Source organism: Musca autumnalis, unplaced genomic scaffold, assembly GCF_047663935.1.
Source record: "Musca autumnalis isolate F117 unplaced genomic scaffold, ASM4766393v1 scaffold_1, whole genome shotgun sequence".
Lineage (NCBI taxonomy): Eukaryota > Metazoa > Arthropoda > Insecta > Diptera > Muscidae > Musca > Musca autumnalis.
The window spans coordinates 182,887,547-182,913,643 of NW_027411644.1; the positions used below are offsets into that span (position 1 = coordinate 182,887,547).

The 26,097-nt window shown below is 35.1% G+C and overlaps 1 protein-coding gene across 1 annotated transcript; it reads left to right on the forward strand.

Moving 5' to 3' along the window:
• Positions 1–7,655: 7,655 nt before the first annotated feature.
• On the forward strand, positions 7,656–26,024 carry LOC141388798 (uncharacterized). Its single transcript, XM_073959152.1, has 2 exons — positions 7,656–7,893; positions 23,017–26,024. The coding sequence occupies exon 2, from the start codon at positions 23,063–23,065 to the stop codon at positions 24,953–24,955; it is 1,893 nt and encodes a 630-aa protein (XP_073815253.1). The 5' UTR covers positions 7,656–7,893; positions 23,017–23,062; the 3' UTR covers positions 24,956–26,024.
• The last annotated feature ends 73 nt before the right edge of the window (positions 26,025–26,097 follow it).

Sequence of the window (26,097 nt, forward strand, 5' to 3'; positions counted from 1 at the left end):
TACCCTTTTTAGGGTACTATAAGAGTGACTTGAGACGAGTAAAGTTACTGACATAAATAGTGACAACGTAACGTCGTTGAAGTTATTAACTTCGTTTTTACCCCCTGTTTTTGTAAAAAACTTTTTTCTTCTCACACGAATTGTCAAATTTTGTAGATCGATTTACTCGCCAAAGCGCAAATGTAGAGCGCTAATTTTTATATGAGGAATTCTTTAGTAAATATGGAACGCATCTACGAAAAATTAGGTCTGTATGTCATCTGGCGGCAGAGCTATGGATGCCTAAATTATTACGAATATAGACGAACGAACAAAAATTAGTTACAAAAACTGGGGGTTAATCTATTGGACTGTTCTGCCAAGTTTACACTTGCGCTCTAAAATCCACTGGATTTCACGAAATCCTGAAATACACCCCGGTGCATGGTACAATAATTCTTAGGTAGGCCACAGCTAACAGCTGATTACAATTTTTTTTGTTATGGCTTAATCTGTCAAAACCGTGTTGACATGCAGAGTTGATATTTATTATTGATCAAAAAATTCAACTCTGTTTTGTTTTCATTTCAACATTTCGTTCTTCTTCTTCTTTGTATACTCATCCGTTATCATTCATCAACACAATTTTGACGTTTTAAGCCATAGCGACAGGGTTGTATTTTTTGGCGATTCTCATACCTGGCCTACCTATGAATTATTGTACCATGCCCCGGTGTTTACACTTATTTTTTTGTTGATTTCAAACATATCACACTAATCGAGGTAGATGCATAGGCGCAGCTGATCGAACATGAATTTTCAAAACAAGTTGTTGTAAATTGAATTAGTCATCAAAAATATACGACAATATAGAACTTTACAACTTTATTTCGAAAATTATCGTAAAATTATCTATATATCGTATTAATTGTTTATAGCACTAACAAATGAAAATATAAAAAATGATTTTATCGTTGAGACATCATAATAATAAATTTTGATAGATAAAAGTTGTGTTCAGAACTTGCAAAATATTACTACTTGCAGCAGTTTTCCCGTTTAGTGCTAAAAATGCGTTACCGTACTAAGAAATCTAGCAAGACTTGCACTACTCTTTAAACCAAAAAAAGCGCCGAATAACACCCTGTTCTCCTGTTTTCTACCATACAATTTTGGCATAGTAGAAACTAGCAACATGTTCATTATCATCTAAATACGATAGCTGATACGTTGATTTTGACATTTTTACTGGAGTTTTTGCAATTTCCGCCATTTTTCCGTTCCAGTATTTTTTTTTAGGAATTTTTATGGGGAAGCAATTTTTGACAATTCGCTCTTTTTTCCAACATTACCATTAAAAAAGTACGTGGACACAATGAAAAATAGCATTGTAACAACGTAATTTAATATTTTTTCACATTGTTTACAAATTTTGATACTAAAATTTTTTTTGCAGCAATTGACCATCTACCTTGTTTATAGTGATACGTGAAAAGTGTTGCAACTTTTGGTACTTTTTCAGTCACAAACAGGGTTGTATATCATGTGTACTGTGATTTCGATGTTGATTTCGCTGAAATCACGAAATGAGATGATTTCATTTTTGTATGCGAAATCATGATAATTTTTGCGTGATTCCGCGCGAAATCACGAAACGCCTTCGAAATCACGAAAAGACGCCGAATGTAAACCAAACATTCCTTTACTTTTGAAAGTGGTAAAACCGGCAAAAGTAGCAAAAGTTGTAATTTGCTTCCATATGAATTGTATGGTGTCTGGAGTAAAGGAACGCTTTTCGAGTAAAAAGTTGTAAAACTTGAAGATTCTTGCACGTAAAGGAACAGAGCTTATACCTACTGGTCTGTTCCTTTACTTTTAAAAATGGTAACAGTGGCAAAAAATGGTAAAAGTGGTGAACTACTCTCATACAAATTGTATGCTTTCAAAAGTAAGGGAACACTTTACGGGTAAAAAGTGGTAAAAACTGGTAAACTCAGGCACGTAAAGGAACAGGACTTACATTAGGCAATTGTCAGTTTGAAGGAGAGATAGGTGAGGCATACGGTAACCTTCTCTCACCTGATGTAGTAGATATGGACTTATATTAACACCAAGTTTGCATTTGGTATGTTTCTTTATTTCACGAAATCCTGAAATACACCCCAGTGTTCACACTTATTTTTTGTTGATTTCAAACATATCACAATAATCAAGGTAGATGCATATGCGCTGCTGATCGTAAAATTATTTATATATCGAGTTAATTGTATATAATACTAACAAATGACTTCTGATTGGCTGATACGCCGACTTTGACATTTGTTGGAGTTTTCTTTTTACGTTTCTGCCATTTTTCCGTCCACGTACATTTCGGAAAAATGCTTATGTGGAACTCATTTTCAATAGTTTTCGCTTTTGAAGCCTTTAAGGCCAGAACAGAATCAATCGTCGCTTGCTTCCCCAAATGTCAAATTATAGCTCTGTTCCAGAACTAAAAAATTTTTACAATTTTTACCACTTTTACACATTTTGCGTTCCCGTACACAAAATTTATATGAAAATCGTTTACGACTTTTACAAGTTTTACCACTTTATAAAGTACGGGAACAGGCCAATAAAGGAATGCCAGAGCCTTCTAAAGGGGAACACAGGCGGATTTGCAACTCTAAAGCCACACACTGAAACTTTCATACGAAACTTTCCCATTATTTTGACGTTCTTACTCTTATGTTACACGCTAAAACTTTCATATGAAACTTTCCCATTATTTTGGCGTTCTTAGGTCGAGTTCCCCATTACAGTAATTTCATAAAATTACTTTTGTATCGAACTCGATCTATCAACGCCAAAATAATGGGAAAGTTTCGTATGAAAGTTTTAGCGTGTAACATAAGAGTTACTAATAGCTATATTACATTACGTGTATTTCATGTGTATGTTTTGAATTTTTTCGTCCTCGTGTAATTCATTGTGTGTGCGAAAAATGGCATTTTACATATGATTTATAATATTTGCTATTACACCAGTATATGTTTTTTGTGTGACATAACCTATAAATATAAACAAATCCTATATCAAATCGATTTATTTAAGTTTTTTAAGAAATTACTTCTTTCAGCAAATTTTGCAAATTTCTGCTTTCATCAAAACAAACAAATCAGCTGTTTTCTATTTATTGTACATACAAAAATAGGAAGGGCTCTAAAACGAAAAAGTTACACATGTGTTCACACATCATTTTGATAGATGAAAGTTTTTATATGGATCACACTATGTGTACAACATGTAGATGTAAAAAATGCAAAACATACACATGAAATACACGTAATGTAATATAGCTATAAGTAGTCACACGCGAGTTCCCCAATACAGCACCAACAGTGTAAAAACGGCCAAAACGACACAAAACTTTACCCAAACGTTGTATCTGTTTACAGCTTAAGGGTGGTAAAAGATCGTCAAACAAAAGTCGAAAAATCAGTGCTGCCATTTTTTACCTACAGAAATTTTGCTGGTAGCCTGTGGTAGAAGAGAAAGCCATTTCTCTACACTCCAGACAAATTTCGGCAGGTAAAAAATAGGTCTGCACGATAATCCAAAAGTTTGTACAAATTTGCGCAAACTTTTACAAAATGCTGTTCGATAACAAACTTCTAAAGTAAAAGAGAGCGAATTTGGAGACAATAGTGAGAGAATTTTGGAGAGATTTGTTTACAAGTTTTTGCAAGGAAAATTTTTCTTGTATGAACTTGCAAGTTTGATCAGCTGATTTAAATTCGAATGTTTTGTGGCGGACTTCTTTGCAAAAACATAAACAAAGTTTGGTTATTAAAATAAATAGAAATAAAAAAGGGAACAATTATTAAATAAATCATGGAAAACGATAATGTAAATAAAATATCTTATTTTGTAGTTTGTGGTGACTACTTTTTTATTTATTAATCAGTAAATTTTGCAAGCTGTCAGTGCGTTTTGTAAACATTTTTCTCTGCAAAGAGGAAAGTGATGAAGTTAAGCCAATGGGGGAATACTCCAGACTTAGACAATCATATTTATTTAATCTTTTCCGCCAACTTCTTCTTCTTCAAATCACCTGACTTCTTGCAAGTTTTTGCAAATTGCTGTTCGATAACAATCTGCAAATTTTTAGCTTCGAGAGAGTAAAATTGGTGGAGAGACGTTACTGAGAACTTGCTGAGTACTTGCAAGTACTTTTCACTTGAGAAGTTATCGTACAGACCTAATGATAGAACTGATTTTTCGACTTTTGTTTGACGATTATTTCACAATGAAGAAAAAATGGACGAAAAACAGAAGAAAAAGTCGAAAGCTGACAAAAAACTAAAAAAAGAACTGTGAAACAAATAACGAAAATTGATTTTTTATGTTCCTTTTTGACATTGCTACCAGATGTACCATTTTTCCGTTCCTTTACTTTTCTGGTAAAAATGTTCATGAGAGTGCAATTCTGAGCAATTTTAACACTTTTCTCTTTTACCATTAAAAAAGTAAAGGAACAAAGCTGTAGTATTAACGGGACAAAAAGCTCCAATGTAAACAATCTATAAATGAGCATTTTTATTAGGTGTGTACGATAACTTCGCAAGTGAAAAGTACTTGCAAGCACTCAGCAAGTTCTCAGTAACCTCTCTCCACCAATTTTACTCTCTCGAAGCAAAAAATTTGCAGATTGTTATCCTGCTCGATAATTTGCAAAAGCTTGCAAGAAATCAGCTGATTTGACAAACAAGAAGTTGGCGGAAATGATTAAATTTAACAACTGAAGGTGTCTACCATTTTTTTTATTTTCCATTTTTTATACCCTCAGCCTTTAGGCTAATGTGCCTCATCGAAATAATGGTTTTAGACCCCAAGTATGTTTGTACGATATCGGTTTCAGATAATTTTGAGTCGATCTAGCAATGTCCGTCCGTCTGTCTGCTGGCTGGTGCGCACGATAACTCTCGAACGGATCAATCGATTCGGTTCAAATTTTGGGTATCGAAATATTTTGTCCAGATTTGATTTAAGGTGGAAGATGGGCCATATCGGTCCACTCCTTCAGGTACATCCCCCACAAAAGTTCAAAAATGTTCGGAAATTTTTTCCGCACGATAACTCTTGAAGGGAGTAACCGAATTAGTCCATACTTTGCACATCGTGACATTTCTACCAGACATAGATGAGGTTCCAATATATGGACACTATTGGTCCACTCTTTCGGGTACCTCCCACACAAAATTTTGCTTAAGTGCAGTTAAAGGCCTGCTCTCGAATCGCTTTGATTTTTGTTGCAGCCACTTGTTTTTTCAGGAGCAAGTCCATACTTCCTCAGAAATCAGCACAAAAACTGCAAACAACCCATATAATACCATGTGTCGTAGTTGGAGCGCACGATAACTCTCGAACGGATCAACATATTTGGTTCAAATTTCTTCCAATATTTTGTCCACACTTAGTTTAAGTTCGAAGATAGACCATATCAGTCCACTCCTTCCGGTACCTCCCCCACAAAGGTTCAAAATGTTTCGCCAAGATTGTGGGCATGATAACTCTAGGAGGGAGTAACCGAATTGAGTCAAACTTTGCTATTGGTAATAGTACTTTAAGGCATAGATCGGGTTCTAATATGGACTATATCGGTCCACTCATTTGGATACCTCCCACACAAAATTTGAAAAAAGTATAGTTTAACAACTCCTCTCTGATCTTATGCTTGGTTTACACTACGAAATCCACTTGATTTCAACTGTCAATTCCATTGCGTATACGTCAATCCGAAATCCATTGTATTTCATTTGACGTTTAAGCAATGGAATTGACAGTTGAAATCGGGTGGATTTCGTAAATGTAAACCAAGCATTATTAATTTGTGATGCAGCAGGTTGCACTTGCGGCCCCTGTTACGACGTTGTATTTTTTTTTTGTGGGCAAGTCCATACTTCCTGAGATAATGCCCCAAAAAGGTCCAGAAATCCTACCGGCACCACCTAAACTGGCTAATGTGTAAAATAACCCTTTAAGAGAGAAATCGATTTAGCTCAAACTTTGTAAATTGAAAAATAAAATTTTAATATATTTAAATTCAGAAAATTAAGTACAACATTTTTAATTATATAGTCTGTAAGGAAAATTTCCATAGACTAATAATGAAAAAAATTATTTCCTACAGATTTGTATTAGGTCCGAATATGTACTACATCGGATCACTCCTACGGGTACAACCTACCCAAAGTTTGGAAAAAATGCACTCGTCTTGGATCATTCTGAATTTTGTTGCAACATGTAGTTTTTTGCGGCTCTTTCCATTCTGAATAATTTTCCCAACAGCTAAAAAACCTACAGAAGTATTGTGTTAACTTTTTTTCTTCGGGTACGTGGCTGAGGGTATATCTCTGTCGGCTCAGCTGACTGATACTTTCTTACTTGTTTATTTTCCATTTCCTTCAGGTACCTTCCCCAACTTTAGGTTCGAATATGAACCATATTTGTCCACTCCTTCGGGTACCTCCCACACAAAATTTCGGATAAGTTTACTTTAAGACCTGCTCTCGAATCACTTTGATATTTTTTTAAGCAACTTGTATTCGCTGCCTCAATTACGATGGTAAAATTTTTTTCAGGAGCAAGTCCATTCTTCTTGAGAAAACAGCCCGAAAGTTGTAAAAACCTCTATGGCACCATACGTAGTGTCTGGAGAGCACGACAACTCTCGAACTGATCAACCGATTTGGTCTAAAATTTGGCCTTTGTCATATTTTGTCCAAATTTAGTTTTTAGTTCGAAGATGGGCAATACCGGTCCACCAATATTTAAAAAATGTCACTAAAATGGTATCTCTTGAACGGGGCAACCAATTTGGTCCACACTTTTGATCTCCTAATATTTTGTCCAAATTTCGTTTAACTTCTAAAAGGGACCATATCGGTACATTAGGGTACCTCCGTCACAAAAGCTCAACATTTGGGATCCTTGGGAAATGTATACTGATGCTGTTCGTTGTGGTCCTGGCCTCGGTACATAAGGCTGAAATCATTTCTGCCTCTTATGTGACGATGCCCTTATAATTCTCTTTCCAATGCACAAATATAAAACATACTGGAACGCAGTGCGATGTTTGGCATAAATATTTATAGATATCGTTGGGAATACCTGGTCGTCTACATTGTGTTTCTCCTACTCCATGGATGCACCGCTTTTTGCTGGGATTTGATACCTTTAAAATAAAAAATAGTCACCACAAACTACAAAATAAGTTATTTTACTTACATTATCGTTTTCCATAAATTATTTAATAATTTTTTTCCCCTTTTTTATATCTATTTATTTTAATAGCCAAACGTTTGTTTATGTTTTTGCCAAGAAGTCCGCCACAAAACATTCGAATTTAAATCAGCTGATCAAACTTGCAAATTCTTACAAGAAAATTTTTCCTTGCAAAAACTTGTAAACAAAAGTCTCCAAAACTCTTTAATATTCTCTCACAATTGTCTCCAAATTCTCTCTCTTGTACTTTGCAAGTTTGTTATCGAACAGCATTTTGTAAAAGTTTGTGCAAATTTGCACAAACTTTTGGGTTATCGTACAGACCTATTTTGTCACAGTTTGGAAGCAACTGCTTACATTTCTGTTCGTGAAATGCAACCATGTCTCACGGTGTAAACTCGACCCAGTATTTTTCGGCTTCCATTTCATTGGGATGTCAATTCAACGGTGAATAGCATAACAAAAAAGGAAGAAGAATTTCGTTACTTTTTTATTTGTTGTGCTTGCTCTGTTTGTCGGTGTTGTGTTGTGCATTCTCTCTCACAAATTAAATTAAATTGATAAATTGAAATCGTTACAAATCATCCAAGTGAATTCAAAATAATAGAAAATTTATTTGATTTGAAAACAAAAACGAAGAAGTAAAAGGTTTGTGTTATTTTGTTATTATTAAACTATGAAATTAAAGATAAGAAAACGAAAAAGATACACAGCATCGCGCAAAATTAAAATTGTGTATCTTCGTTCTGGTTTGGTGTCGGCGGTGTATGTTTGGCGTCTTTTGTATTTGTGTTGCAAGGCGCGTTTAGAATGTTGACAGTGTTATAGACACATTTTTTGCAATATAAAGTGAAGTTATTTAAGTTTTTAATGTATCTGATGTGTAAATATGCTTAGTAAACAATAATTTATGATTCTAAACTTCCTTTAATTATTGGTTATCACTAGCCTTGCTCATGAAAAAGAGCCAACGACCGCCATTTTTGAAAAAGCAATACACACACATTTACATGGTTTATACAGGGGGCACATAATGCAAAAACTCTTCCTTGCCTTTTTTAATTTCTAGTTAAGTGGTACAGTGATGGCTAGATGAATTATTACTTGAAAATGCATTAAGAGGATGGTTATTTAATTGCAGTCCAACTTTTATATCTCATTGTATTACACATTAAGGCATTTGATCTAGTTATGGAGTCAACAGAGAATGTAGTCATATTTTATATATGTACTGAGTTTTTGAAATGCAAATAAAATGCTTACATAGTTATTGTCATTTTAGGGCAGGATGACATCTCGGTAATTACAGAGGGTACAGTTGATATTTCTATTTGTTTACTTTTGGGATTAAATTAGGCGATCATTATTGATTTTCGTTGTTTGTAATAAATTCTTCATTAATCAGAATTTTTTTCGTATAACATTTTGATTCAAAAACATTTTGATTCAATCCCTAAGAGTCGTATAACAAACGTCAACCATTATCCACATCTAATGTGAAGAGGGCGGCAATAATCTAGGATATTCTAGGAGAAAGGTACAGTCAGTCATTTCAGTTTAAAAATAAAAAACCGAAAGGTACAAACAACCTTTTTGGTTACATTTTTTTAAAGTCTTCAACCCCAAAACAATAAGATAAAATCTCAGTTGGTCTACCACCTATGTTATCAACTTTTTCATTACAACACTTTGAATAATTTTCCACTTGGGGTAGGTCAAATAACATTGGAACATGTGCACACGCAACTACAAAACAAATAAAATATCTAAATAAATGCATCACTTGAGGTGATAACAAACGTTCCCCAAAATATATGAATTGTTTGTGTTCCTTAAATCGCTCCGTTTGTTTTTGTTATCTTTACACATTCTTAGCCAAGGACTTGTTCAAATAGTTTTGTTTACATTGAAAACATAAGCAAGTGAATTGGTTGATGTGATAAATGTGCAGCGCAGAGTTCACCAAAGGATTTTTGAAATAGACTACTATTTTTGTAGTTTTATACGGATTTGAATATTCGAATGAGATTGGTTGCTCTTCCCTGGATTGATTTAGGCCATTGAATTTTCAGTAAGGCTAAATTTAAGGATAAATATTAAACTTTTCTGAGTGATAGATTTTTTTATACGTTTTTTTCCGATATAAACATTTAGATGGGAAAGTCCATACTTTGATGGAAAATTGAAAGAACCTGACTGTAGAAGGAGGGGACCTTTGGTCATTTGTGTTCATCATTGAGAGGTTTCAAGAAGACAACGAGAATATTTCATTGTTATTGCTTGTTGCTATTGAGACTGAAAAAAAAAACGAAATATCCACGATATATCCATATAGAGATGTTGGGAATTTTTCCCAAGCCATGAGCGGTTTCGGGAAATTTAATAGTATAATTAGATATATGACCGATAAGAAGGTATGAGTGTCTTATTTCTTATCTATCCAATAGTCGATACCTACTTGTGTGCAACAAGGGACGCCTGCGAATTAGATACTCGACCGTTTCTATCTTCTCGGCGTCTATACATAATCTACAGTTGTCGATGCCATTTTTATCAAATCTTAAAGTTGGAAATCTAACTCTACAGCAAAGGAGAACAAGAAGAGAACTACAAAAATGTGTATGTATTTTAGGAAAACGAAGGATAGCAAATACATCAATTGGTAAATCGATCGGCTTAGAGCTAACCCGAGCTAGTTCATCTGCTAATTCGTGTCCCATTATACCTATTAGTTCTAGTACCCAGCAAAGTTTAACAATGACTGTAGTCAACTTCCTCCAGAATCTTGTTGCTATATGTCCACGTTATGATATATCCGCTAAAAACCAGTACCACCTCCCATTTTCAGTATTTTCAATGTTTTGACCTAATTATCACACCGAGTAGGCTTAAATTTCGTATTTAGTCTTCGTTAGGACAATTAAACTTTCCTCCATATATGTCTACGTAATGATATAGCCCCCATAGAACTGTACTGCCCGATTTTTGGTATTTTGAAGGCTTTGCCCTCATTATCCCGCCGAATTGCTTTAAATTTTGTATTTAGTTTTCGTTCGGAGCATTAAACTTTCCTCCAGAAATGTATTGCTGTATGTCCACGTTTTGATACAGTCCCTGTAGAACGGAACCTCTCGATTTTCGGTATTTTCAAGGTTTTATACTCTTTATGAAATCGAAATGTCTTAAATTTCATATTTAGTCTTCGTTAGGAGGTTAACGTTTTAATTTAGCCCCATGTAACGGTACCACCCAATTTTCGATTGAATTTAAATTTAATTCAATTTCGACTTAGTTCAATTCAGTTTCAGTTCCAACTTCAATTCAATTTCAATACAATTCGTATTCAGTTTCAATTCCAATTCGATTTCAATTAAAATTCAATTTAATTTCAATTCAATTTCAGTTCAATTTCAATTCAATTCCAATTCAATTTCAATTCAATATCAATTCAATTTCAGTTCAATATCAATCATACCCCCATTATTATAAGTCTTCTTCTGTTATAGTTTGGATTTACCGAACAGATTTACAGCGTTCCGCTTAACTTAAAGTTAAAAGTGATGAGTGAATTTCAAGGAGGAGCTTCAAGTCATTAACTTTCAATGTGAAAATTATATTTTTAATACCTCCAAATTAGTTTATTTTGCATTTTCAAATCCATCAGATAGTAAAAGAACACATGTAATAATGGCCCATAGACTAATAAAAGTATAGACAGAGAAATTTTAGTGTTCTTGTTTTTGTAGGTGTCGCCCAAACGGAAACTACGCAGACATCTCCCTCAATTGCACAATGTTTTGGGGTAAATTGCAATATTTTGTTGAATATTTTTATATGAGGATGTAGATCCGGCCAAATAATACCCATGTATTGTCTTTTACCAGATAAAATAGTTTAAAAATTTATAGTTATTGCCATTTTAAAAATTGAGTTCATAGCTGACTGACTCAATTTACACTCAGTGAGAGAAGTTAGGTGAGAAGATTTCTCTGTCTATACTTTTATTAGTCTATGTTTCAATTCAATTTCAATAATAATTTCTCTGTCTATACTTTTATTAGTCTATGTTTCAATTCAATTTCAACCCAGCCAGCATTTTTTGAAAATTATAATCAAATTCGAGTCTTTTTTGATCCGACTGCACGATTAAAAAGCTAGAATATGAGCTCATTTTCTGATCATAAATGACTCCTTTGTCGGTAGGAAAACATAACCTCAGACGACTCGTCTAAGCAAATCACAAATGAGTCTACCTCTGCATTAGTTTCGAGTCATTTTTGCCCATTTTCTGATGGTATATAAAGTCTTTTTCGATTCGCATTTCAATCATTTATTGGTGATTTGTTGAATAATTTGGGACACTTTTTCGAGTCTTTTTTGGGTCATGTTTATAATCGTTTATGAATCTTTAGGGAGTCATTTATGAGTATTTTTATTAAACGAAATAAATTAAAAAAATTTCCCTTTATTATATTTTTCTTTCCTTTCCTTTCCTTTGTTTTCTTTTCTGCTTTGTTATGACTATTAATTATCCTTTATGTATGATAAACTACTCGTAGGTTCTTTGTGACATTTTCGGACCGAAATGTGGATACAAAAGTTTTATTCGGAAAGGTGGAGGGTATACATTTTGGGCCCGGCGTTTTTTGCGATTCAAAATTTGGCTTATATCTTTTTTGAATATTCATATGTGTTAGCAGTTCTCTGCTCATGAAAACTTATTGTTTATAGCAGTATCGATTAAATTCGTAATTTTGAATCTTCATAGAAGATATTTTCACAAAAATCTTGTCATTCTAGTGCCGTGCTCCATATTGGTTGGTTTTAAAGGGAAGAATCGCCAAAACTTTCGTTTTACTGAATACTTCACAACTGTGGTTAACAAAAATTAGAAAAAGATATTATTACACATCCCCACTATATAACACTTTGTTTCATAGAACGCATCCATCATATTATGGCTTCTACTGTTGGGATCTCTTATTTATTTTTATTTTTATTATTTTTTTTTTTCTTTTGTTGTATTTGCAATTTTTGTACGATTGTGTGTATACGCTAAGAGACTTAAAATAGCAGAAAGAAGAAATACACATATGAATTCCAAGATAAAAAAGAAGCAAATACGACAAATAATATGCAATGAACATAGTTGCATAAAGGGATTGGTATGGCTTAGTTTTTTTCTTTCCATTGTATTGATGAAAACAAAACGACAAATGCAACGTTTACAATGAACGGCAAGCGGGCGGGCAGGCACACCACGAATGTTCTTCTTATGCTACATTGGTGTTGATTGTGAATATGAATTAAAGTAAACAATGGAACTTTGTTTTTTTTTTTTTTTAATTCTTATGCTAACATTAATTAATAGTGGAAATTTTTTGATTTTTATCCATCAACAGTCATAAGAAGAATTGTATATAGTATGTATACATAAAAAGCCTGTTGGAATGACTCCTAAAATAGGGAACAGTTGAGGAACTTCTTCGAATAAAAAACGCTTAGCCCAATCAAAGTGCTTTATCTTTTTATTAGAGATGTAATGTAAACAATGAACGATTATCTGTAACAAACAAACAAATATTGGTACCGCAATTTACATGATGACTTCCATTTATTGTTTGTAGTAAGTTTAAACTAAAACATAAAAGTAGTTGTATTAAAATTCGTAGTATATTTGTTTTTGCTTTCTGCAACGCTTCATTGGCTCCCCCAATTTCGTTTTTGTTTTCTTTGTAAGTACAATGGATGCATGCCTGTTTTTTTATTGTTTCCGTTTGCTGTTGTCACTATTGGTAATTTGTATCCATATTGCGGCATATGCCTGCATTAATTATATAAACACCATTCCTGTTACATTGTGTATATCTAAAGAGAAAGTGTTTGCACCATTTGAAATATGTTAGTATAGCTTGGCGAAAGCTTTACCAAAGGGGTGCAAACATTTGTTGCAAATTGTACATAAAATCTTATCACTGACCATATGCATGCATTTGTAGAAACAAGTTTTCTTTCATCAGTTTCGATAGCATCTATCACATATGTTTTGCCGCGTGCCGTTTCAAAAAGCTTAAACTATTAAAAGACATTGTAAATATTTGTTTTGCGTTTTTTACAATGAGTAGTAAATTATGTTATACCCTACACCATTTCACTGAATGTTTATTAAATGTTTACAAAATCTGTTACAACTATATTTTTGGGAAGTACTTTTGCATGGAGGAGAATCCTAATAGTGATCTTTTTTTCATCATTTTGTGTATGATAATTTTATACCCTCCACCATAGTATGGTCGACTGAAAGAAAATTCAGTGTTAATATCTCAACAATTCGTGATAATAACATGACCTGATGACCAAAAGTAAATACCTATTTTTCATAGTACTATCGAAAAATATTATCAGAAAATCATTTCGCGAAATGCTAGAAAAACATTTATTTCTGATTATCACAGACATAAAATCTGTACAAGATTAAAAACTTAGATTCATTCGCTTTGGGATAAATAAGCTAACATTAGCATTAGTGTCTTATTCTACTGTCGTGGAGTGTATATCTGTGTAAAAATTGCCCATAAATCTGATAAATTCAAATTTTTAAATCATTTTGTACGTGAGCATATTTCACCAAATCAACTTATAATTAAGATTTTATGTGGTCTTATGTAGAAACTCATAGCGCTATATGATACAGGGATATGAGGTTGTAAAAAAGTCATAATCCTATTGTACAAGCGCACTTCTTTCATGTCTGACTCATCCTCAATATTAATTACAAGCAGGGACTTTTGGGCTAAGGTAATTCTCATCTGGACAGTCTGACAATGTACACAGACGCATCCAAGATATAAACGAATTTTCAGATAAACTAGCTCGGGGTAGCTCTGAAATGATCGATTTACCGTTTAATAAATCTGTTAGTCCATCAAATTGCTACTACATTGGCAACTTTCGTGAGTTTTAATTTGGGAAAGCACACCTCACATGGCTCCAAAGTTATCTGGCCATCAGTCTTCTAACGTAAAACCATTTACCTTATATTACTCGAAAGGTAGGGATGAAGATTATGGTGGGTATCAACTGCTTAAAAACGTTGAAAACTCAAAGTCATTTAATAAAATGATGATAAAAAAACAAAGAGGCATCTGCTAAAAAGTTATATTATATTAAATCAGTCAGAAATGTAATTAAAATATGTTTCTTGGTAGTACATAGTACATTTCTATTTCAATTTTTGATAACTTCAGGCATCAAATTTTGTGTATTTCACTGCTGTATTTTACGTTTTTTGAAACCCTATTAAAACCTCAACTTTTTCAGTTCAGCTTTGCAAAATATCTGTATAAACTAAAGTATAATCTAATTTTTATAGCTGTATCATACAAATTGCAAATAATTTCTGAGCTGATTTTGCATTTAAGGTTCTCAGGGGAAAAATTAGGTATAATTTAATGACCGTAGCAAAGACTACTCCACTCGGGAACCCTTGGTCCAATGGTGTTAATATGGGATAGTTGTAGATTATAGTGGTGGTGAATGAAGAGGATTGTGCTTTTCAAAATAGTCAGGCTTAATCCCATAGTCGTTGTTTTAATATTATTATCATTGCAATTATTGCTGTAATAAGCAATACCAAAAAATTAGTTATGTGTTTTTCGTTGAGACTCAACGAACGCATAGCAGTGGTTTTGTTTGCAAGTGAAGTTACTCGAGTTTAGGTAGTGCCAAAGAAATTCTCGATCAGAGTGTTTCTTTGGACACGTATCTATTTGAGCGAGCAATTAAAACTTGGGTATAAAAATTTTCTTGTTGAAAAACAAGAAACAAGGGAACTGATGAGGATCTGTTGCGAGATCCGAAACTATAGTCATCCCTGCCTTTCCCCTTGATAAACATCGCCAATTTTTCCTACTGATAAATTAATGTTGTTTTAATAAAATATTAAAATAACGACTATGGGATTAAGCGTGACTATTTTGAAAAGCAAAATAGAAGTCCCAACCCTCCTCTCCATATAATTTGATGTAGTTAGTTCCACTAAAAAATTATTGCTTAATTTTTCTTATATAGAACGATTGTTGACCTACCTTACATGAAAATGTGTAGTAACAAACATTATACTACACTAAAATCTATTTCCCTCATATTGTAGATTTGAATTAATTTGCAAATATTACATTGGCCAATCTGTTGATGGTCGCTAGCTGTTCTCGTGTGTAGCAACAGCACAGAAACATAAATAGAAATCGAAACCTACAACAAAATCATCATAGCCAACATTGGCAGACAAATGCAATCAGCCCAACAAGCATTGCAGTGTGCAAGTTTAACCGCATTTCTTTTCTATAGCTGTGTTATATTTTCGTTCTTTGCGAATACTACTTCTGTATGTTCAATTTGAACTTTAAGATAAATTTGTTAAAAATAGAAATTGAATATAAAAGCAAAAGTGTTAGTCAATTAAAGTTCTAGTTTGTTGACACATTAAGGTCTTTTAAGCCATTTGTAGGGCGTGTATAATGGTAAATGTAGGCATTTTCGTTCGCTTATTGTGTGTGTACCAATGATCTGGTCATACTTCATTGATTTATCTGAAAGAAAAATAAAAAAATATATACCTTTTACAAAAATAAATAAATTTTAGATATCCTGTGACTACGAAAATCGATGGATTCTTTTGTTAAAAACACAAAAATACATTACCTCTTTTAGAAATATCTAAAGCTTGTATCAGTCCTTCTTCTTGCAGGATGCCGAAGCGAATGTTAATTTATTTTGAAATTCATTGCATTATATGTAACACATATGACAGCATTCAAATTTACCTGTACATTCCATGTCGCTTCGACTTTAGATTATTAGAGGAGCGAAATATTTTTACCTGAAGTGATTAACGTTTAAGCGGCAATTTATGGTTTATATAATTCTAAGAAGTGCAGAATTAATACTTAGGCTAATTTAAAGTCATTATAAAACTTTATGGCATGAATTTTCTATGAAATAAGTACATAACTGCCTAAATTACTGGAAATCTTCTGTTTTTTAACAAAAAGTTATAACTCAATATAGTGAAACTAAAATAAATAATACTAATGATTTGATTTTGACAGTAAAGCTCTTGTCTGGTAAAATTGATCTTCAACATACTCGTATGACCAAGCCAAGGTAAGTGTATTAGGATGTGCCAATGTCATAATATTGTGGTTGATACGTTGGGGATATTCACCGTCTATAAAGATGGGCCTGTAGATATTTGAAAGATTTTTTCTTTCAAGCAAATCTTGTAGTTTCTAATCTATTTGCAGAAGTTGCCATTTCTTTGATCCATAAAGTAACATCAGGTGTTATTAGTGTAAAAGAGGCTTATTTTTTGCTGATGAATATTTTACATACATTTTACACCAAGAAGATTTCTGAAAACGGCTGTAAACTAAGTTTTCTTCTGGAAATCAATAACCGCTTTGTATAAGGAGAATTAATTGCTCATTGCTATATTTGGTACTAGAAGGGCGCGGTACTGGCTCAGCAGATAGACTCCTGTCAGCACAGTGACCAAGGAAGTCGCCATAAAGGCTTTGTTATAGCTCGCCAGGTATCATCATCTCGTCCCCACAATCCCACAGTGGCGGGTTCGTCGGCACCGGATTGACCCGGAACCACACTACATCAACGTTCCGGCCAGCAAGTGCCACCTCAGTGTACATATGTTTGTGTTTGTAGCGTTGGGAGCAGCATATCACGGAATGTCTGCTCCGGATTCTGTTGGCCCCACGACTGCAAGACTGTATGTTAATTTTTTTATTGTTGCCGAGCAATTTTGGTCAGGTATTTTTAATATGACATTCCCAGGATCAATTTGGATAACTTCGGTTATATGCAGTAGATGTCGGGAGAGGGTGCATCTCAGAGGTTGCTCTGGACTCGCCCATGTGTACTACGACAAGGTAGTAGTTCTGTTCTGCATGCTGCTAGAACACACCTCCAGTGAGACGTCGTCATAAGAAAACGAGACTTCCCCGCAGTCCCCAACAGCAACCGCACACATACCATTTAACACTTCGTCGGTGTCATGCTTAAGTGTTCCATACGTCATTTTGACATTTTGAGATAAAGGTAACTTACAAGGTTTTGAAGCCTACTCTTTCAGATTTTTTGGTCAGATTTTCCCTATCTCATATAGGGGGTTATCATGAATGGAAATTGGCCGTGAGTTTTGTTTTTCCGCCGTTGCAACTTAAGGGAGAAAGTGAAAAATTCACGGGGAATTGCCGTTCACGATAACCCCCATAGTTTCTGAGATATTGCGACACGGAAAAATTCGTCGTTTTGTTCCATATCCATAAAGCCTGACGTATGGAACAAAACAACTTTAAACTTTGTCGTTTGGCGTATGGAACAAAAAAAGAGACAAAAACGCATTGTTCCGCACCAAAATTATGGCGTTTGGAACAAAAAAAGTGTTTTGGTTGAAATGTGACAAAACGTGTTCCATGTGACACAAACTGCCAAAAACATGAAAAAAGATTCCATGGAACAATTCAGAAACTTTTTGCAATTATAAAAATTGGTCATAACTTATAGACTATCACAGATATCTGACTAAAATAAACTACTGATCCTACTGATCCTATATGACCTTAAACATTAACTTGAGTTTTTCTCGAATCAGGCAAATGGTGTATGGAACTCTTAAACATGACACCGACGACTTGCCGTTGCTGCTGCTGAAATGCATAATTTTTGCAGCTAAGTTGCAATGGAGTAAGATCGTGGAAATAGTGGACTTTATTAGTCGGCAGAATATCATGGTCGCTGCGGTGCCTGAAACCAAGTTCAAGTACAAATGCTGCTTACCGCATTGTGATTGTTACAACGTACTGGGGAAGAATCGCCCCAGAATTGGAGATGGGGGCTAGCTTTCCTGTTGCTCCACTCTGTTCAATACAGTCTTATCTCACTTGAACCTGGATCTAATGAACCGTTCATAGAATGTACGAGGGCAGTTCGGAAACTTCTTAGCCTAGCGGTATAAACAGAAAAAAGTTAAGTGTTTTGGAAACTTCCATCTCTGTTATGAACACATGTTAAATTTTGTTTCGATCTGGCAACTCCTTCATATAGAAAAAGGTGTTCAAAAAAGACGCATCAGCAATTTTTTTACAAAGGAAAAATTAGAAATGCGTCCTTTCATTAAATATTTACATAAAAAAGGTTTATCGGGACAAGAAATTCATAATGATATGGTGAATGTGTTAGGTGAAAGTGCTCCTTCATATGCAACAGTAAAAAATTGGGTTGCTGAATTTAAACGTGGTCGTACAAGCATTGAAGATGAACCACGTAGTGGACGTCCAAAAACAGCAACAACAACAGAAATTGTAGCCAAAGTGCATGATATGGTACTAAATGATCGACGAATAAAAGAGCGTGAAATTGCTAATATCATGGGCATCTCAAATGATCGAGTCCATTTAATTTTGCATGAAGAACTACAGATGAAAAAGCTTTCTGCAAGATGGGTGCCGCATTTGTTAACAGTCGATCAAAAACGCATAAGAATGAACATTTCTCAAGCTTGTTTGTATCGTTTTAAGCGAAATAAAATGGATTTTAAGCGTCGTTTCATAACTGTTGATGAGACATGGATCCACCACTATACTCCAGAGACAAAAGAACAATCCAAACAATGGACTGAAGCTTGAGGAAGTGCCCCAAAGAAGGCAAAAACAATTCAATCGGCTGGTAAGGTTATGGCAACGGTTTTTGGGTTTTACTGATTGACTATCTACAAAAGGGTAAAACAATAAATTCAGAGTACTATTGCAACATTTTGGATCAATTAAATGTACAAATTCGAGAAAAACGTCCTGGCTTACAACACAAAAAAATAATTTTTCATCAAGACAACGCACCAGCGCACAAGAGTGTTTTAACAATGGCTAAAATCAACGAGTTAAAGTACGAGTTGCTTGACCACCCACCTTATTCTCCTGATTTAGCTCCCAGTGACTTTTACTTGTTCCCAAATCTAAAAAAATTCCTTGCTGGCAAGCGTTTTACCTCAAATGAAGATGCAATTACAGTTGTAAACCACTATTTTGAAGACCTTGAGGAAAACTATTTTAATCAAGGAATAGAATTGCTAGAAAAGCGTTGGACTAAGTGTATTGAAGTTTCAGGAGATTATATTGAAAAATAAAAATATTTTTGAAAAACTAACTATTCTCTTTCATCGATAGGCTAAGAAGTTTCCGAACCGCCCTCGTATGGAGGTAGCAGTCAGGTGTGGAACTACCATGTAGATTTGTACTCTTAGATATAGGCCCAATCTAATAGCCCGCTTTTGGAAGGTCATAACCGACTGATCTTAGGGAACTTTAATGCTCATCATGTGTTGTGACATTCGGTCTTAGGTAATAACCTGAGGGGTGTAGCGCTGGCAGTGCACATTGATATGTTTACTTTTTGTATGGTCAATGAGGGCGCCCCTACCAATATTAGGGGAGACGGGAGAGAGTCTCACAAATTACGTCAAATGGTAACCCTCGTTTCTCTTGTGTCAGACCATATCCCTATATCTTCATCTGCAGATCGCCCGAATTCATTACCTCTGAACATCGCACTTTTATCAATAGTGGGAAAGCTAATTGGTCAAATTTCAGAGAGTTCGCCAATCACTGCTTCAGAGAACTGACAACCCTTTTAATGTTCGGTTATCACAAAGGATGCTCCGCTTTAGGCCCTGACAGAATGGGGAGAATGGACACCAAACAGCAACCTGTCGCTAGCCAACCTCATCGTGTCCTGGAAATGGGCGGAGTGGTACCGCTAGTAAAGGTGAATCGTTCAGGCCGATTTCGCTTGTCGCCCGTAACAAAGGCTCTTGAGGCTTTGCTCCTTCCCAGCAACTGAAATATTTCCGGAACAATTTAACCTCTACCTTTCCTTTATGTCACCCCTTCCAGACAGCATTGAAATCGTTACTACGAATGCGGGTGATTGTAGGATCTTCGCGTAAGGTATTTTGCTCGATGTAATTTGTGAAAGTCCATTAAGTCCACGGGCACTCCGTTTACCACATGTACAATGTTGAACGTCCTGACCGATGGTAACAGAATTCCTACTACTTACTACCCCAAAATTCTAGAGGTAACATTTGACAGCATGTTCACGTCGTCCGCGAATGCCACAGCTACACTAGCCGGCAGCACAGTATTCAAACGCGTCCGAACGTAGCCCGGTGAACTGCAGCAGGGTGTCTCATGTCATCAGTGGATCATCTACATGAGGAGTTGAAGAGAAGTAGGAGAGAGATACAATCTCATGGACACCAAACAACATGGCTCTTTTGCTTGTCAGTCTAGGACACCGGCAGAGAAGTAGCTCGATTGTTTCTGTCTCTTCTACACATTCACATAGCCTGCAGTACTCAATGTTGTTGCCCTCCCACTTGGTTGTCATCATAGATCTAAGGCTGCAATGACCAGTAATGACCCCTACAACAACTACGATCTCTGATTTGAAGAGAAGTGGGAGAGAGATACAATCTCATGGACTCCAAACAACATGGCTCTTTTGCTTGTCAGTCTAGGACACCGACAGAGAAGTTCACGTCGTCCGCGAATGCCGCAGCTACACTAGCCGGCAGCACAGTATTCAAACGCGTCCGAACGCAGCCAGGTGAACTGCAACAGAGTGTCTCATGTCATCAGTGGACCATCTACATGAGGAGTTGAAGAGAAGTAGGAGAGAGATACACAAAACATCATGGTTCTTTTGCTTGTCAGTCTAGGACACCGGCAGAGAAGTAGCTCGATTGTTTCTGTCTCTTCTACACATTCACACAGTACTCAATGTTGTTGTCCTCCCACTTGGTTGTCATCATAGATCTAAGGCTGCAATTACCAGTAATGACCCCTACAACAACTACGATCTCTGATTTGAAGAGAAGTGGGAGTACTGCAGTACTCAATGTTGTTGTCCTCCCACTTGGTTGTCATCATAGATCTAAGGCTGCAATGACCAGTAATGACCCCTACAACTACAACGATCTCTGAGAGAAAGTATGCAGTTCTATGACCGTAGATTGCCGAACACATTGGCTTGGAAACCTTACATCCAGGTTTTGTCCTGCCAAATCTTTACGCTGTTCCTTGCGTAAAGCTTATTGAGTTTGTCGAGTCCTTCAATTAAAGGTCACATGACTTGGAACCTTTCCTTGCCAATTCCCTCGACATTGCAGTTTCCTGGTGCCTAACAAATCTTAACGGCTTTGCCATATTTTTTTAAAATATACTTAAAACTTAACAGTTTCGGGGTTTTTTTTTTAACAAAAATTGCGTTTTGTCTTTCCGCCGTTTCAACTTAAAGGGGGAGTGAGAAAACTCATGGGGAATTCACGTTCAGAATCACCCCTTAGATTTAATAGTTATGGACCCTAAAGCCTTTAACGCAGCCTGGCTATCAACATATACTGTGACTATCTGTCTGCAATTTAGATCATTTCCACCAGTAGTTCTAAAGTTTTCAACACTGCAAAAACTTCTGCCAGAAAAAAGAGCTGTCAAAATTGGTTGTTCGTCGGTCATACCCAAACTATCCATGATTTCTCTGCAATATTTTACATAAGGAAGAAATGTTACTCTAATTGTCCGTCAAAGATACTTTTCCTCAACCTTAATTCACACCGTCGACGCAGAGGCATATGGAAAGGTGACATTAGATAATCCTTTTCCGCTTGACAAACCCCCAAATTCGTCGGAACTGTATGTAATATAAGTCAAATGTTTTTGACGGACCATCCATCTCTGGTCCTTATGGCTGTCATCTCGTCAGGCATTCCATGCCGTCAGTCACAGCTGCTAAGTCTGAAACATTCGACTGCAAAAAATGGTGGATTGTGCTGGCACCACATAGTCGTCATGTTCAGGAATATGAAGTCATGTTACCGTAATGTGAAACTGTGAGTTCCTGTGGGTGCCCCGTGTACACAGAAGATTGTACATTCCAAAACCAAACAAAAATATAATCAAACTCCTTGAGTAATTTTCGGAGCTTTCCGAGCCTTTCAACCATGTAAAAGTTTTATATAAGTGCTGTAAAATTTTTCGTTTTCCGAGCATAAGGAACTGCAATAATTACGCTGGATAACTTATAACACCACATCTAACGCCTTTGTATGTGACCATAGGTCATAACGGACATAAAGAATGTCCTTATGTGATGCACAACAACAATGGACGTTTTGCTAATTTAAAATGTCTGTCTTATCATAATTTAGGATTATTATGTTTCCAAAGAATGCTGTAGCATTTGTAATTCCCAGAAAACCCCAAACTATTACTGTTTTTCCCAGGTATAAAATGAATCATCATTAAAGGACTTTACAACATATTTACAGGCTGTTAGAATTTGTTTAGTAGCACCTTTTACCTGCTTAGGATTTTTTACTATTTAAACCGGGAGCGCCAGAGGATCATCAAACAGTAACGGTTTGTTTTCCCTTCTGTAAACATAGAGTTAAACTCTTAGTAAGTCTCACAAAGTGTTCTAAACACAAACGATTACAAATCATTTAAAATACATAAATACTGTTAAACAGTAACGATTCATTTAGGTAAGATTATCGTTATTTATACAAGACGCACATGAAACCGAACGAAGATTTCACTAAGTATATATCTGGAAATTTGAAAATCAATATCTAATGACCATAGAAAAATATTTGCTTATAATTTTTCTAACATCTCTCATTTCTTTCGTCTATTTTAGATTATCCATAAATAAGTGACATCTGTTTCGCCTAAACATTTCCAAAATGTCAACCAAAGCTTCCAATCAACCTGGTCGCCGTACTCCATTGTCCTTAAGTGGCGGTGTAAACAAAGGCCAAAATAGCAATAGAGGTGGCAATTCGACTAATGGTCATACAAACAATAACAAACAAGACAATAAAAATCAGCAACAAAAGACTGAACAACAAAATAATAACCAAAAACAACAACATTCTGAAAATGCAGGAAAAGGTGGCCACAACAAGCAACAGACTGAATCGAAAATACCCAAGCCACAGACTAGCCAGAATTCCGATAATAAATCCCAAAAACAACAACAGCAGCAAAGTGCTGTTGATAATAAAAAATCACAGGAGAAACAACAAAATGGTGTTGCCTCGAACAACAACAAAAATAATCAACAATCCAAGGATAATAAGTCGGCCGGCCAGTCATCTAAAGATATTGCAAAGACCAATGATGAAAAGGATAATAAGAAGAATGAGGTGCCAGAAAAGGCTGAAAAAGTGGAGAACATAGAAAAGGAAACTAAGGTTCCTGAAAAACAAGAGAAGGAAGAACCAAAACCAAAGGAAGATGTTAAGGATGAAGTTAAAGAAGACAAGAATGAAGAAAATGAAACCAAGAAAATGGAAAATTTGGAAACCGACAAACAAAGCAGCAATAAAGTGGAGGAACAGGAACAAACTGCTCCAGTTGAAGAGAAATCCAAGGATGAACAAAAAGATAAGGTGGAGAGTATGGATGTGGCAGAGGTAGAGGATGTCAAACAACAACAAGAGCAACCAAAAGAGGATTCACAAATGTCTGCTCCACCTACACCAAAATCAGTTAAAGAAAACATAAAAGCGGCCACACCCAATAAAACTCCAAATAAAAGTGTGGAAAAGACCCCAACTAAATCATCTTCATCTGCGGAAAGTACACCCAAAAAGGCTAATGAGAAAACACCTATTAAAACTACACCAACTATACGTGAGGTTACCACAGCCATTGATGATGTTGATATGGAACCACTGACGGTAGATCATTCTCCATTGAAGATGCAAGCCCCCAATGAAGGCCTGGCACCTTCTGCCACATCTACCCCAGGAAAAATTGTTTTGCCCAAACGTACTGCTACAGCTAAGACAGATGTGCAATTGGCTATGCAACCATCATCTTCTCCTGAACGCCCACGAGCCTTTTCCCAGATATCCGGTAGACGTGCCATACGTCCCATTACCGAATATACACCATCGAAATTTCAGAGCAATCCACAATTCCGTGAATCATACAGACGTATCAACACTGAACTGGATGCCACCAATACCAGTTTGAACGTCACCGTTGGCTCTGAAATTCCCAACAATTCGTCATTCTCATTCTTTATGGGCCGTGGTCGTAAACGTGAACGTACTCCACCACATCATCACTCACAATCAGCCATTGGGGAACTGCAAACCGATATGGACATATCGCCACCAAAACGTGCACGCCTTGATTTCTTTAGCGTTGTATCCTCACCACTGTCATTGCTACGCAATCGTTTTTCAAAAGCCACTCTACAGAGTAGCACACCGGTGAAATTGCAACAAAAGCTCGAAGAAAATGAAGATGATGTAGAGGTACAAAATGTCTCTGGAGTATCAGTACATGAAGATATTGAAGAAAAAACTGAAGAAACAAAAGAAAACTCTGCTACCACCGCCAAGGAGCCCGAAAGTGGTGGTAACGTATCACTGGGAGTAGAAGCAATTGCAGCCGATAACAAAACCACAGCCCCCGTAGAAGGTGAATTGGAAATTGATGATAATGGCGCAAAGGAATTGCCCTTGAAATGTGAAACTCAGAAAATATTTGAAGATGATGGAGGAGATATTAAAATCACAGTTACCGATAATGTGGCTAAAAATAAGAGATGTATTGTTATGTAAAATGTACATTTAGTTTAGTTTTTTGTTTAAGTGTTTTATATATAAGTATCCAACCCAAACCTTAAGAATTCAAATCCTCAGTCCCCTTTCCTTTGTATGTGTAGTGTGCTGCACCAAAATTTTCGTGGAAAAAATCTTAGTACATTAATGAAAAATGTACTTTATGGAATTTTTTGTAACTATTTTCAAAATAGAAATGTAAAATGGTTTTTATTTTCTTATAAAGTTTAAAAGAAATTTAATTAAAAAACCATTAATACATTAAAAAATATAAAAAATCAATCTTAAAAAACTATTTCTTTTTGTTGGGTCTACGATGGTGTTTCAAAATTTACTTCGTTAGAAATGTAGCATATAAATTTTAATTTTCTTTGGAAATTTTGGAGTTTTAGAGATGTGAAGATCTAACAAATACAAATAGTTTTTATTCTTCATTAAAATCACTTTCAAACTAAAGAATTCAAATTCAAACATTTATTTATAATTTTGAATTTCAATTCTTTATCCTTTAAGTTCCAAAGTCCACAGTAAGCTTAAAGTGCATACATTTACACATACATCCATACATGTGGTTAGTATTTATTGATGTGTCCATATCTAAAATCAACAAAAATACAAATTTTATGTTTATATATTAAATGCAATTTAGTCTCTTTATAAAAAAAACAAAACGAAAATCCTTAACACATGTGTTAATATAAGTCTTTATTAAGATTATTTTAACTTGATGATATATTTTTTTGTGAGAGTATCTTATGCTCAACCATACACTAACCTCTAGGGCCTCCCATCCTATTCCATATCATTATTTTAATAATATGTATGTATGTATGTATTTTATTTTTACATAACAAATGTCTCTTTCAAAGATTTTGTCATTTGAAACAAAATATCAACATAAAAACCACACACATATGATTTTACTTTGCTAAAATAGAAAACACATATTACATGCTGCGAAAGAAATAAGCAACTATATACATTATTTTTATTATTAAAGATAATCAGTTTATATAAATACAAAAATATAAAATGCAAACATTTTTAAATAAAGTGATTTTTTACGAAAGTATACCGTGTCATTTGTTACCAAATAACTATACAATTTTATAAGCAATGTCACTGCTTCAAGACTCTGAAAC